This window comes from Grammomys surdaster, unplaced genomic scaffold (assembly GCF_004785775.1).
Source record: "Grammomys surdaster isolate TR1022 unplaced genomic scaffold, NIH_TR_1.0 371, whole genome shotgun sequence".
Classification (NCBI taxonomy): domain Eukaryota; kingdom Metazoa; phylum Chordata; class Mammalia; order Rodentia; family Muridae; genus Grammomys; species Grammomys surdaster.
The window spans coordinates 6216567-6230034 of NW_021604790.1; the positions used below are offsets into that span (position 1 = coordinate 6216567).

Below are 13468 nucleotides of genomic sequence, written 5' to 3' on the forward strand. Positions count from 1 at the left end.
GGTCCCCCATCTCGACAAGCCTAGGATCTTTGGCAAAACGCCTCCCAGGCTCAAGTGTTGGCTCCCCAGGCAAGGCAAGATGAGTAGAACTGTTTCTGTAGCTCTCCTCTGGCCTGGGTGTGGGGGTGGTCTGTAGGTATGTCCTCACCCTCTGTGAAGCATTCCTCTGGCAGCTCCCCCTCAGGATTCTCCTCAGCCTGCTCCTCAGGGTCCTCTTCAGGGGGCTTATAGTCAGCTGTGCTGCAGACGGAGGAGTTCCCGTCGTAGAGGGGCTGTAATGGCTTCTGTGGGGACCACAGGGCATGTGACCCCTGGGTCCCAAGATATCCCTTCTTTCTCCCAATAGGTGGAGTAGTATGGGAGACCAGAGAGAAAGAAGAGAGTAGAGCAGGATCCACTCATTCATTCATTCATTCATTCATTCATTCACTCAGCCATTACAAAACCACCACTGTGCCCTAGCAAAAGCACCCTAGTGTCAAAAAATGTCCTCAGTTCTGCCCTCATGGTACTTGGCCTCTAGGAAAGCACAAGGAGGACTTGAGGAGGCCTGGGGAGCACAGTGTGGAGGACAGGAGATGGGCTGAGGGATGACTTGGTGAGGGCTGATTGGCTCAGCCCTGTGGGGTCCTAGGAGGTGTAGAGATGTATGAAGGGGTCAGCAGAAGAAAAGAGGCCTGAAGGTGCTTCTGCAGGGCCAAGGTTATGGAACGGAGCCAAGATAGATCTGGGCCGCCACAGCTGCAGAGGTTAGGTACATGGGGCCCCCAGAGTCCAAGCCTTCCCACCCCCAGGGTCTATTTGGCTGAGAGACCCAGAAAGGATGGAAAGTTTTCCCCAGCCAAGGCTCCGGTGTGGCGCCAAGGGAATCTGATCACGGTGGGGGCAGGGTGTGGGGACTGGTGCTCTGGCCTAGCTAGGCTTCCTCCCACCTCCTAGTCCTGTCCCAGGCCAGATTCTCAGGGTGGCCTCCACACTTCAAGGAGATCCTTCACGGTGAAATCTCTGAAGAGAAAGATGAATTGGGCGGCCCCTTCTACCTGTGTGTATGTGCCTGTGTGATTGGGTGCATGTGTGCGCGCATGTGTGTGTCTATGTGCACATGTGTGTATGTGTGTGTGGTCTATGTGCACAGGTGTGTGTGTGCACATATGTGTGCATGTGTGTGTGCGCTCTCGTGCACACGTAACTAAACTAGGGCACTAGTCAGAAAGCGAAGAGTGGGTGGGTCTTGCTGCCAGTTGCCAGAGGGGAAACTGAGACACAGAGCATTTGGTCAATCAGGGCATACACTGGACTGCTGGCCTCACCCATGCATGTCAACTCCCACGATTGCCCTTTAAGCGCTGCTTGCTGTTCCTCAGATATCTTGCCTTCCCAGAGCCACGGACCTACCTCTCTCTAGCTAGCCCTGCCCCCCCACTGAGTTCCTCATACCGAGGTCGAGGCTGGTGCCACGTTTCCTGGGGTATTTATAGTACAGCAGGCGCTCAAGCCCCTGCTAAGTCAACGAACCACATACTGGTGTGCATTGGGGGCTGGGATAAAGAGTCAAAAGCTTTTAGGGTAAAGTTCATTAGGTTCTAGTGCCCTGACAGGCCTGGGCCTGAAGGGTGGCGTGGGTGAGCGTCTCTTGCTTCTATCATGCATTAATCCTTCTATTAGGGCTGCAAGAAAAATGAGGAGGCTCAGAGCCAGCTCACCCCAGGCAGACCTGACAGGGTCCCAGACTCTGAAGGTCACCACCACCTGTGTCTCCCAACTCCCGTTGGGTTCTCTTGGTCCTGTCCTTGGCCTGGACCTGGTTCCCTGTCCTATGCAAGATAGATTGGAACAGCCGCAAGAGGAATTCTACATAGAAATGTGAATTCGCCATTGCTAGCTAGCACGGGGGCCTCAGAATTACAGATCAGATCTCAACATATTTGGAGCAAAGACTTAGCAGGGCCTTCAAGCCCAGGGGAGTATGTAAGAGAAGCCTCTTGGGTTTCCAGGGTGGAGCTGAGGTGCCACAGATAGGAACATTTGTCCAAGAATGCCACCTGGTGGCAGAAAGGGCCCAGGTAGAGTTTGGGCCTGGCTGATTCCAGCAGTCAGGGTACCTTCTCTAACAAGTCTCCATTTCAGAGGACGATGTGTGAGCCAACACTGCGCTTGCCACAGGGCAAGAACCTTTCACAGATGAAACTAAAGGTCAGAAAGGTCTTAGGACTTGGTTAAAGTTAAACAAAAATGTAAAGCTGGGTCTTACTGGCCCCTGACCTCTGCAGCCAGGCCCTCAGTGGGCTTACCTTGATGTCCTCGGGCTCCGAGAAGGTGTCGGTTTCCTCCTCCGTGGGCATCTCCAAGTCGGACTCCTCAGAGGCAATGGGCACCTGGATGGTGAGGTAGGGGTTGTTGATGAAGTTAAGGTGATCCAGCTCAATGCTGGAGCGGGGACCATCGGTCAGGCCCACATGGTTCAGGATATGGTTGTCTTTCAGCTCCTTGTTCTCATCTTCCGGGGGCGGCTCCTTCTTCTCATCCTCGGGAGCACTCTCCGCATTTTCCCCAGTACCCCCAGGCTCGCCGAGACTGAGCATTATGTCCTTGGGGCTCAGGATCTTGCCATGCAACAGCCCCAAGAGGAAGGTTTTGGCAAAGCCGATGCCCCACTTGATACGCCCGATGGCAATCTGTAGGTTGTTCATCTCGCCATCTTCATCTGACGCTGCCAGGCTGTCAGCACTGAAGGAACTCAACAGGAGGGCCAGAAACAAATTCAGGACCTGGGAAGAAAGGGGCAGATGGCTTCAGGGCAGTCTGGGTCTGGGGTATACCACCTTCATCCAGTATGGGGTCCTTATAACTATACAGAGGAACTACCTCACACTGGGTGCTTAAAAGGATGCAGTCTACAGAGTGGTGGCACACACCTTTACTCTCATCACTCGGGAGGCAGAGGCAGGCAGATCTCTCTGAGTTTGAGGCCAGCCTGATCTACAGAGTGAGTTCTAGGACAGACAGGGTTGTGTAGAGAGACTTTGTCTCAAAAAACAAACAAACAAACAAACAAACAAACAATCAAATAAGAATGCCATCTAGTAAGGTGCTCGTGATTGCCAACGGGAGGGTGGGCTGCAATTATTATTCCCACCTTGCAAATATGGAAACTGAGGCTCACATCTGTCATAGGACCCTGCTGCTCAAAGCAGTGACAGGGTCGATCAGATGACAGCTCTTACTGTGGCTGTCCTCTGCTTCCTCCATTGGGAAAAGAAGAACAAAGCTCAACTCCAAGCTCCTAAAACATTTTGGAATCTTAATCTTTTTAATTCACTTTTAAATGGAGGTTTTAGGTAGCCCTAGTTGTCCTCACACTCACTATATAACCTAAGCAGGCCTTGAACTAGGGCTCTTCTTGCCTCAGACTCCTGAGGGGTGGCATCAAAGGCACGTACCACGTCACTTGCCTGGAAACTCTAATCTAATCACGGATTCCCCACCCTTGGATTAAATAGAACTTGTAAAAAAAAAAAAAAAGGATGTGTGTGTGTGTGTGTGTATGTGTGTGTGTCTCTGTGGGTGTGTGTGTCTATGTGTATGTGTGTGTTTAAGGCAATGAACCTTGAAACTGGAGTTATAGGAGGTTGTACTTACCAGGTTCTTTCACATCCAACATTGGTGCTAAGACTTGAAGCTGTGTCCTCTGTAAGAGCACCAGTTGCTCCTTTTTTTTTTTGTTTTTTTGTTTTTTTGTTTTTTGAGACAGAGTTTCTCTGTATAGCCCTGGCTGTCCAGAACTCACTCTGTAGACCATGCTGGCCTCAAACTCAGAAATCCACCTGCCTCTGGCTCCCAAGTGCTGGGATTAAACGTGTGTGCCACCACTGCCCGGCCGCACCAGTTGCCCTTAACCACTGTGCCATCTCTGAAGTCCTTAAATGAGGCTGCTCTCCTGGAACAGGGGAGCTCAACTCGGGGTCTGCTCCCCTCCTGCTTGTCCCCTACTGCTCTGGGAGGGACATCTAACCTGCAGCCTCCCTCTCTAGTTCCCTTCCCTCATCTCTGCTGCCTGGGTCTTAAAAGTTCACAGGTCAACCCATCCACTCCCTCCGATTTATTTTCCAGGGGACAATGACTACACACCTGCCTTGTGGCCCCAGGGAGTCCACAGTCTAGTAGAGGCAGGGCTTCAATCAGACAAATCCAATACTGTGGTTAGAGGTGGCAATAGAAACTAGGGGGTAAATTTTAGTACCATGCTACCACCTGGCTCTATGCTTTAGCTGATGAGCTGTCCGGACATCCTATGCTTCTGTTGCCTTATCTGTAAAATGCAGATCGTTCCAGCACACTGTGATTGCTAGAAGATCAATACAGATAGAACACTTAATAGGTACTCAAATTAGCAGCTATTACACATACAATAATAGCTAGCTGTGCAAGGTATAGGGACTGAATGAATGGCCAACCCCAAAGGAGGGCTAGCATTTTGTAAATAAAACTGACTCCCCAAGAGGTGGAGTGATTTGTCCTAAGTCAGACAGCATAGCCAGGACTAGGTCCCAGGTTTCTAGTGTCGTTATACGACCCTACAGGGCACCATTCCTTAATACAAGATGAGTTGTATCCCCGGAGGCTTGCAATATGGTGATCCTTCCTCCCACCAATCTTTGAACAGGATGAAGGTGACGCTGTCCGGGGTGCTTGGTCATAGCTTCTGCCTGACAAGGGCATAGCTAAGTTCTTACTCTCTTGCGCATGAGGGAATAAAGGAGCTTATGTGTGAGAATCTACTGTCCTTGACTGTCTTCATGTGCTCCGCTGCCTGGCAACTCCCCCAAGGTCTGTTCATCATTGTCTTAACGATCAGGTTAACATGGGATCTCTAAAAATTATGTTAGAATCTTTTCAGGGGGATGTACTTGGGGCCACCGCCTTACATCCCATACCTTCCTGCCATTGCCCCCACCCACATTTACTGGTCGTTCTTCTCCCTCTGGGGAGGGGACATCCAGCTGCCAGAAACACATTTGAGATGGGAATTAGCTGCTCTCTGGGTCAGCAGGGTTTGCACACGGCTCTTGCCTGAGACAGAAATAGCCTCCTCAGGCGAAGGGGGAGGGGCAAAAGAGGGAGGGCACGTTCCCTAGGGGGCTCTGTGGGGTAGGGTACTCATGTCCTGGTCCTTTGCCTTTTTACAGCAACCCAGAGAAAGTGATCAGGTGCCATGGGTGCAGAGGGTATAAGTGCTCACGAGCCCTGGCAGGGTTTCTTGATGCCCTCTGGCAGACACCTGCTTCTCTGAAGCTCCAGAGGGAGAGGGTTGAGAAGGGTGAGAGGAGACAGCACCCAAGGAAATGAGCACACTGTCTCCCTGGACTGTTGCAGGCCATCTGAGCATATGGGGGGAGTCACAGAGATGGCTGGAAAAGAGTCGGTTGTGTGTGTGTGTGTGTGTGTGTGTGTGTATCAGTACACAGAAGCAGTGCAGTGTCATGACTACAGATTCAGGAGTCAGAAAACTTGGCTTCAGATACGGTAGCTCTGAGCCTTTGCTTCCTGGTTCAGCCCTCTTAGGGTGGGTGGTGAGGACTGAGTGAATACACAGACCCAGCAGCACAGGACTCTGGGCAAATGCTTGAACAAGCGCTGCTGCATCAAGGTTACCAAATCACTGCCACTCTCACTGATGTTTTGGTCGCTAGAGTCCCACACCCAGGCTCTAGTCCTAGCTCAGCATCTCAAGTGCTGGGTATCTCTGGGTGTTGCCTCCTCCAGTGTGGAGACAGTATTCGCTGCCTCACAGAGCTGTAGAGGAGGGTTATCAGAAGCTTTAGGCTAGTGGCTAGAGCCTCCCCCTCTCCCAAGGGGAGGCAGTTGCCAATTTTATTATAATAATTATTAATGTAAAACTACCCATTTGTAAAATCTGGTCTCCTTGATCTTAGAGCCTAAGTAGTGAGACTGTGCCCTGTAACCCTTATGACCGCACCATTGGGTATCCCTGTTTTCCAGATAGGAAAACCAAGAAAAAAAGATGTTAAAATTATTGGGAAGCAAGTGCCAAGTGAGACGACCCAGGATGTAAAAAGGGCTTGTCACAAAAGTGGTCTCTCTCTCTCTCTCTCTCTCTCTCACGCATGCTCACACACACACACACACACACACACACACACGAGAGAGAGAGAGAGAGAGAGAGAGAGAGAGAGAGAGAGAGAGAGAGAGATCTTGAGTTCAAGAAATAGCCAGGGTTACATGGCAAGACCTTGCCTCATAAAAACCAAACAACCAAACAAAAAGTAGCGCCAAATGTTCTTGGCCACCCTTGTACAAAGAGCTAAGACTCCTAACTCTTATCCACTCCAGACCTTAAATCTACATTCACAAACTTTTACTTCAAGCATGTCATCCCCGACTCCCCAACTCTCTCAGAAAGCTCTCCCAGGAACTGCAGTCCTGATTTCCCTCCTGTAGCTGTCCCAGGGTCACTTCCAGCTGAAGTGACACCCCCCTCCCCCATCAGCATCAGCCCCCAGCCAGAACTCATCGATATCTGAGAAGCACTAACCCAGAAGTCCACTTTCCTCCAGCCTTTGTGACGGACATGTGGGCAGCTTCTTCTACTCTCTGCTGCCCAGGACAAGTGTCAGCCACCACAGGGGGCAGCTGGGGGCAAATGGGGACAGCATTAAGGAGCCCTGATGGAAGAGACCTGACCTCTACCCTAAGTAGTGGATGAGTTGGCCCAGCCCTAGCCTCAGAAATGCTAGTCAGCTAGACCACGAGCCTCACCCCTGTCCTGCCTGTATCTCTTCCATGCACAGCCCCAATCACCAAACCTGGGTGTGCACACACAAATACAGCCTACAGCTGTACTACTAATGCCACACAGCTTTACTAATGGCACTCAGGAAACTGAGGCAAGAGGATTGCTGAAAGTTCTAGGCCAGTCTTGGGTTATAGAGTGAGTCTCAAAAACAAACACTGTCTCTGAACCAGTGACAGCGACAGCGTGTGGTGCTCCAAGACTATGTTCTGGAGTTTGTGGGACCAGATTCTCCAGGGCTGGGGCCAGGAACCTGTTTTAAGAAACTCCTGGGCTGGTGAGATGGCTCAGCGGTTAAGAGCACTGACTGCTCTTCTAGAGGTCATGAGTTCAAATCCCAGCAACCACATGGTGGCTCACAACCATCTGCAATGAGATCTGATGCCCTCATATGGGTGTCTGAAGACAGCGACAGTGTACTTACAAATAATAAATAAATAAATCTTAAAAAAAAAAAAAGAAACTCCTGCTGAGTGTTAAGTGTACAATTTTGAAGCTCACTGAGTGGAGTCATATAAAATTACCATTTCAGGAGGTGGGACATGGAAGATAGGAAACATTTTTAAAGTTAGATTTCTTCATTTTATTTATCGTGTGCTATGTCTGCATAGGTATGTATTGTACCACATGAGTGCCTGGTGCCCGAGGAGGTCAGAAGAGGACATTGATCCCTTGAAACTGGAGTTAGGAGCTACCGTGTGGGTGCTGGGAATTGAACCCAGTTCTCTGCAAAAGCAACAAGTGCTTTTAACTGCTGAGCCATCTCTCCAGCCCCCACTGGGTTTTGTTGTTGTTTGTTCGTTTGTTTTTGAGACAGCCTTGCTCTACAGCCCAGGGTGTAGGGGCATTCACTAATTAGCCCAGGCTATATTTAAACTCTCAGAGATCCTCTTTCAGCTTCTGGAGTGCTGGAATTATGGTATTCTTCACCACCAGGTCCCCCAAACACCAACAGTTTTATACAGCTATAGCTATAATGAAAATGAGAACGGAGGGGAACTGGACACGCTTCATGTATTTCCTGGGTAAGAGTCAGGAAGCTCCCCTGACAGCCTCACTTACCACCAGGTTGCCAATGACCATGACCATGAGGAAGACGGTGAGGCACATGGCCTGGCCGGCCACCTCCATGCAGTCCCACATGGTCTCGATCCATTCCCCACAGAGGATTCGGAAGACGATGAGGAAAGAGTGGAAGAAATCGTGCATGTGCCACCGGGGCAGGTTGCAGTCTGAGGCAATTTTGCACACACATTCCTTATAGCTCTTGCCAAACAGCTGCATGCCCACCACAGCGAAGATGAAGACGATGATGGCCAACACCAGTGTCAGGTTGCCCAGCGCGCCCACTGAGTTGCCAATGATTTTGATGAGCATGTTGAGTGTTGGCCATGACTTGGCCAGCTTGAAGACACGCAGCTGCCAGGCAGAGAGAATCCAAGTATGAATGGAGCTTGGGGACCACCAGCCAACCCCAGGGAGCCCCAGGAAGAAGAGCAATGTCCCACAGTCTTAAACTCCACTCTCCTGATGAATAACTTCAGTTTGTCTCTGTTAATGCTGATGTCCATAAGCCTCCTGCTATCCATGTTAAAAAAGAGAGATGTTCTTATCCATTGAAGATAAAGTTTGAAGTATTTACAAGCAAGATTATATACTAGAATTTGCTTAACATATTCTCTCCAAGTGGGATCATTGAAACAAGAATTGCAGCGTGTGGGGCTGGAGAGTTAGCCCTGCAGTTAAAAGCACGGACTGCTATTCCAGAGAACCTGTGTTCAATTCCCAGCACCCACACTTGGTGGTTCACAACCATGTATAACTCCATCTCCAAGGGATCCAACATCCTCTTCTGGATTTTACAAGCACCCACAGCACAGACGTGTGGCACACAGACATGTACATAGAAAATTTAAAATATTTTTAAAGATAAAATTACGATATGCTGATGGCTGTTGGGTGAGAGACAGACATGCCAGGAGCTATTATACATTTTACTACAGTCCCTGATGATTGCATCCTCACGATGAAGTTTAAAAAATAGGAGTGAACATCAAGGGGTAGAGAAAAAAACAGTAATTCTTAAGCCCCAAGCTTGTTACTAACTCACAATGAGGATCTGTCTTCCTTCAGACCTGCAACATGGGGCTGAAGTCTAAGGCCATCTAATGTTGGCTCCCAGGGCTATCGTTTCAGTGCCCGACCCCAGCCCTGGGTAATAGAAAGGAAGGACTCTCTTTCTCCTAGTTTACAGGTATAGGTTCTGAGGGACCAAGGCTGCAGAGGGCAGCCTCTTAGGGAATCTCCTCCCACCCCCCTCAGTCCCTAGGTCTGTACCAGACGGAAAGAACGAAGCACTGATAGTCCCTGTACGTTGGCCAGGCCCAGCTCCACCAGGCTGAGGGTGACGATAAAGCTGTCAAAGATGTTCCAGCCCTGTTGGAAATACTCGTAGGGGTCCATGGCAATCAGCTTCAGTACCATCTCTGCAGTGAAGATGCCTGTGAAGACCTGTGGGGTGGGACATGGAATCCTTGTCACAGACAGAGCCTTGTGGAAAAATGGGCCTTGGGAGACTCCTCCACCACCTCCTGGCAGAGGCTTTGGGGACTGAAGGGCAAAGGTTTAAGATCCTGAAAGGGGGCAGGGAGTGGTACCCATGGCCTATTCGTATGCACGTAGTGTCTGGTACATGTCATACGAACAGCTGGTTACAACATAGACCCATCCCTATCCATTTCTGACCTTGTGACCACAGTCAAGTCGCTAACTTCTTAGGTCTTTGACCTGATCCTAAAGTTCAACATTTATGAAGTACTCGTCACACAGACCTCATTGGCATGCTGTTCTCTACAAAACTGGAGGGATTATCACACTCTTTCCACAGTTAAGCAACTGAGGCTTATCATTGTGCACCCCAGCTTCTGTTATGATGCTAGGTTTCTCGGGTCCTCAGCTCAAGACGTCTCCTCTGTGCTCCAAGTCTCCCTGCTAAATATAACTCCAGGATCTAGCAAAGTTTACTTTTTGATTTTGAAACATGTATCATGTAGCTTGGGCTGGCCTTGAACTCACTACGTAGCAGAGGATGACCTTGAACTTCTGACTGTCTTCACCTTCCAGGTGCTACGGTTACAAAAGTACGTGTTATAGTGCCTGGTTTTATTCATTTCTGGGAATGGAGGCTAGGAAGGTTTTGCACATTAGGGAACCACTCTACCAACTGAGCCACATCCTCAACCACCGAGCAAGTTTTGATGGGTACAGGGTCTTGGGCAGGGTCTAAAAGGGACACAATTGGTAGGAGGATCAGATCTCCCTCCTCAACCTCAGAACAGGTACCTGAAGGCCTCACAGCCCCTTAAAGTTCACTGGGCATGACCCCACTCCTACCAGGCATCAGCTGCTCTGGGTCCACAGCCTGCCTAGGCACACACTGGATCCCTCCTGAGAGCTTTCCCTGGCCATAGCAGGTGCCTACATAGCAACGCGGTGTGCAGCGGGTGGGCAGGCAACAGGTCCTGCCCATTTATACACACCCTGGCAGCTGTGCCACGCCTGGAGCACACTCTTGCCTCCCTTGCCCAGCCTGGCCATGGCTGCTTCACAAGACAGACAATACCTGCGTTGAAGGCTGGGGATTTTGATGATTTGAGTTTTATGTCCCCTCCTCAGTCCTGCCCCAACCCTCCCTCACATCCTACACTGTGAGTCTGCCTCTCCCTGGAGGCAAGGGGGAGGCCGTCGTCCGTTTGCCATGGGTGGTGGGATGGGACTGCAATGCAGAGTTGGGAGGAGTGGAGCACAATGGATGGGGCTGGAGGAGGAGGCAGCGGCTTTTCCCTTTGTCAGGCTCCACAGGGGCGGGCAATGAGGTGCTAATGCTCCTAATGGACAGGGATAAGCAGTCGGATCAGAGCATGTCAGCAATAGCTGAGCAGCAAAGGGCTAGGGAGAGGGAAGCCCTGAGGCTGGAGAACCGGGAGGCCCTGGGGGAAGGGGGAGGTAGACCCCTTTGCATTTGGATGTGTCTGGCTATATGCCCCCACTCCCAGATTCCCTGGTCTCTTTTGGGCTCGTGACAGTCTATAAACGTTGAGAAACTTGTTACCTACCCATTTCCACACCCTTACTCCCTCAACCCCAGTTCCAGGAAGTGGCCTGGATCCCAGACCTCTGGGAATCCTGATCTCAGCTCACCCCACTCTCCTTGTTCCCAAATGCTTTGAAGCTCAACTATTGTATTTGCTAGACCACTGCCCGTCCCTCCTTTGTACAGCTCATGCCAGCTGTCCCCACATGCCCTACATTTCCACACAGCCCAGGCAGTCCCACACATCTGTCCTGTCCTGCAGATGACCGCCCTCTCCTTCTTCTGTTCCTTCCTTACCAAGTTGCCCACGGAGAGCACGTGGTCGAAGTGCTCGGTCATGGGGTAGTGCTCCATGGCCATGAAGAGGGTGTTGAGCACGATGCAGATGGTGATACCCAGGTCCACAAAGGGGTCCATGACGATCAGGTGGATGATGTGTTTGAACTTCACCCACGGGGCACAGCAGTTCCAGATGAGCACTTTGTGTGCACACTTGTACCACCACGGTGGACACTTCTGGTGGGCCTCTTCCAGCTCTGGAGGCGGGGTTGTTGCAACGGGTTATAACAGGGGTCTGATGAGGATTCTCTGCCTGGCTCAACTCTTCCTCCATCTGGCTCTTTGCTCCTTTCAATACTCCAGCCACTGACAGGCCTGCTCTGACATCTTCCCTATAGACTCCGCCTCATAAGCTCAACTTTCTCTCTGCTCTCTTTTGCCCACCCTCTCAGTATGGCCTTCTTTAGTCTCACCTCACAACACGTCACTCTGCTCTCTCAGAGCTCAGCCCCTCACAACACACCTCCTTGGTAAGCCTTAACCCATACCCCTCCCCAGTTCTGTGTTCTACCATCTTGTTGAGCTCCTACGATGCCCCCCCCCCCCCGAGCTGTAGCTAAGCTATCTGCAAGTCTCTCAGATCTGGGATTCCACCAGGGGAAAGAGATACCCTGGCCTCTGTCTGGGTTCTGGAGTCTTTAGAGAACACTGAGAGTCCACTTTAGGGGGACAGTCGCCAGTGCTGCCAGCCAGAGTTCCTAAAGGCCTTTCCTCCCTGTTGTTGGTAACATAGGTCACTCCAGATTGTTCCCGGACATAGACATCTTTCCCTTCAGTGACTTTCTGGAAACCGCCTATTCCTGCCACCCTCAAGCTGTGGGGTCTGTGGGATGGGGCTGTTCCTTCACATGGCCCCTGTGGACTATGGGTGTGGCTTCCCCCGGGCAGGCTCTCCAGTACTTACCACTGGAGACTTAAGAGGTAAACAGTATTGACCCCATCTATTTTGCCAGTGAAGGAAAGACACTAGGATGGGTTATAGGCCCCTGGGGACCCTGAGAGGGGCTGGGGTCCCACTGAGGAGTGAGAAGAGACAACCTCTTTCTAGACTGTGTCAGACTATTCTGCCTGGGCTACTATAGGCAGGACAGTCCCCGAATGCAGAGTGTAAGGTCAGGTGAGATGGATCCCTCCAAAGGTTTACAGAGCCCTGAAGAACCTTAGACTCTGCTTTTAGCACAAAGCAAGCCCTAGGGCGTGACTGGGTACCTTCTCTGGGTCAGAGATTCTTTCTAGCCCCTTTCTTCTCCATTTCCTTCCTTCTTCCATATCTCCATTGCTCCTTTCTTCTTCCCTTCCTCTCTCCTTCCTCTTTTCCCAGCCATACATCTGTCTGTCTGTCTTTCCTTCCAGTCAGTAATCCGTTCCCCCTATCTACTATGCTTCTGTCTGCCCTGTTTTGTTATGGATTTTTAATTCTCCTGCTGAGACTTGGGGGTAATCACAGGACTTCTGGAGAGTCTGTGATTCTATTTGGGGATTTGACCATTGATCTTTAACCTGTACCCAGGAAACAGTGGAGTAGTTTCCGGAACACCAGGCCTTCCTGGTTAGTATTATTAGCCTCTCCTTCCCCGTTGCCTTGGCAGCCCCAAGAGCCCTCCCGGAAGCCCCTAGTTCCTGCAATGGCCTGGCCTTGCAGCCAGAAATGGGCCAGGTTGACAGGACTATATTTAACCCAGCTTATTTCTTTGGTGTCAATATTAAGTTACTGCCCTCCTGAAGTTGGCTCCAAGCAGGCCCCACCCTACAGCCCAGGAGGCTGAGAGGCCTAGTGGGCAGCGCAGTAAGAGAAGGAGGGGAAGAGGGCACATGGCACTCACCCTCCATAGCATCTGAGATGGCACTGTCTGCGCTGCAGCTTGGCCTCGGGGGCCCCTTCTCTCCAGATGTATCCAGGCTACCATTGCAGTCTTTGTTGTGGGTTGGGTCCCCATCTGCCTCCTCTCCACCTTCCAGAGCCTGGGCAGCCTTGGCCTATAAATCAGCAAAGATGATAATAAGAAACTTCGCCAGGTAGTGGTGGCACACGCCTTTAATCCCAGCACTTGGGAGGCAGAGGCAGGCGGATTTCTGAGTTCCAGGACAACCAGGGCTACACAGAGAAACCCTGCCTCGAAGGAAAAAAGAAAGAAAGAAAGAAAGAAAGAAAGAAAGAAAGAAAGAAAGAAAGGAAGGAAGGAAGGAAGGAAGGAAGGAAGGAAGGAAGGAAGGAAGGAAGGAAG

At 50.8% G+C, this 13468-nt stretch overlaps 1 protein-coding gene across 1 annotated transcript in view; it reads right to left on the reverse strand.

The window, feature by feature from the left end:
- Positions 1–13468, reverse strand: part of Scn4a (sodium voltage-gated channel alpha subunit 4) — a 50042-nt gene that overhangs the window by 10800 nt on the left and 25774 nt on the right. Inside the window, exons 11-16 of the mRNA XM_028780709.1 lie at positions 13067–13220; positions 11202–11440; positions 9149–9322; positions 7874–8230; positions 2292–2768; positions 149–284 (exon numbers count right to left, since the gene is read on the reverse strand). Of these exons, the coding sequence (XP_028636542.1) occupies positions 149–284; positions 2292–2768; positions 7874–8230; positions 9149–9322; positions 11202–11440; positions 13067–13220 (1537 nt within the window). The remainder of the gene's footprint in view (positions 1–148; positions 285–2291; positions 2769–7873; positions 8231–9148; positions 9323–11201; positions 11441–13066; positions 13221–13468) is intronic.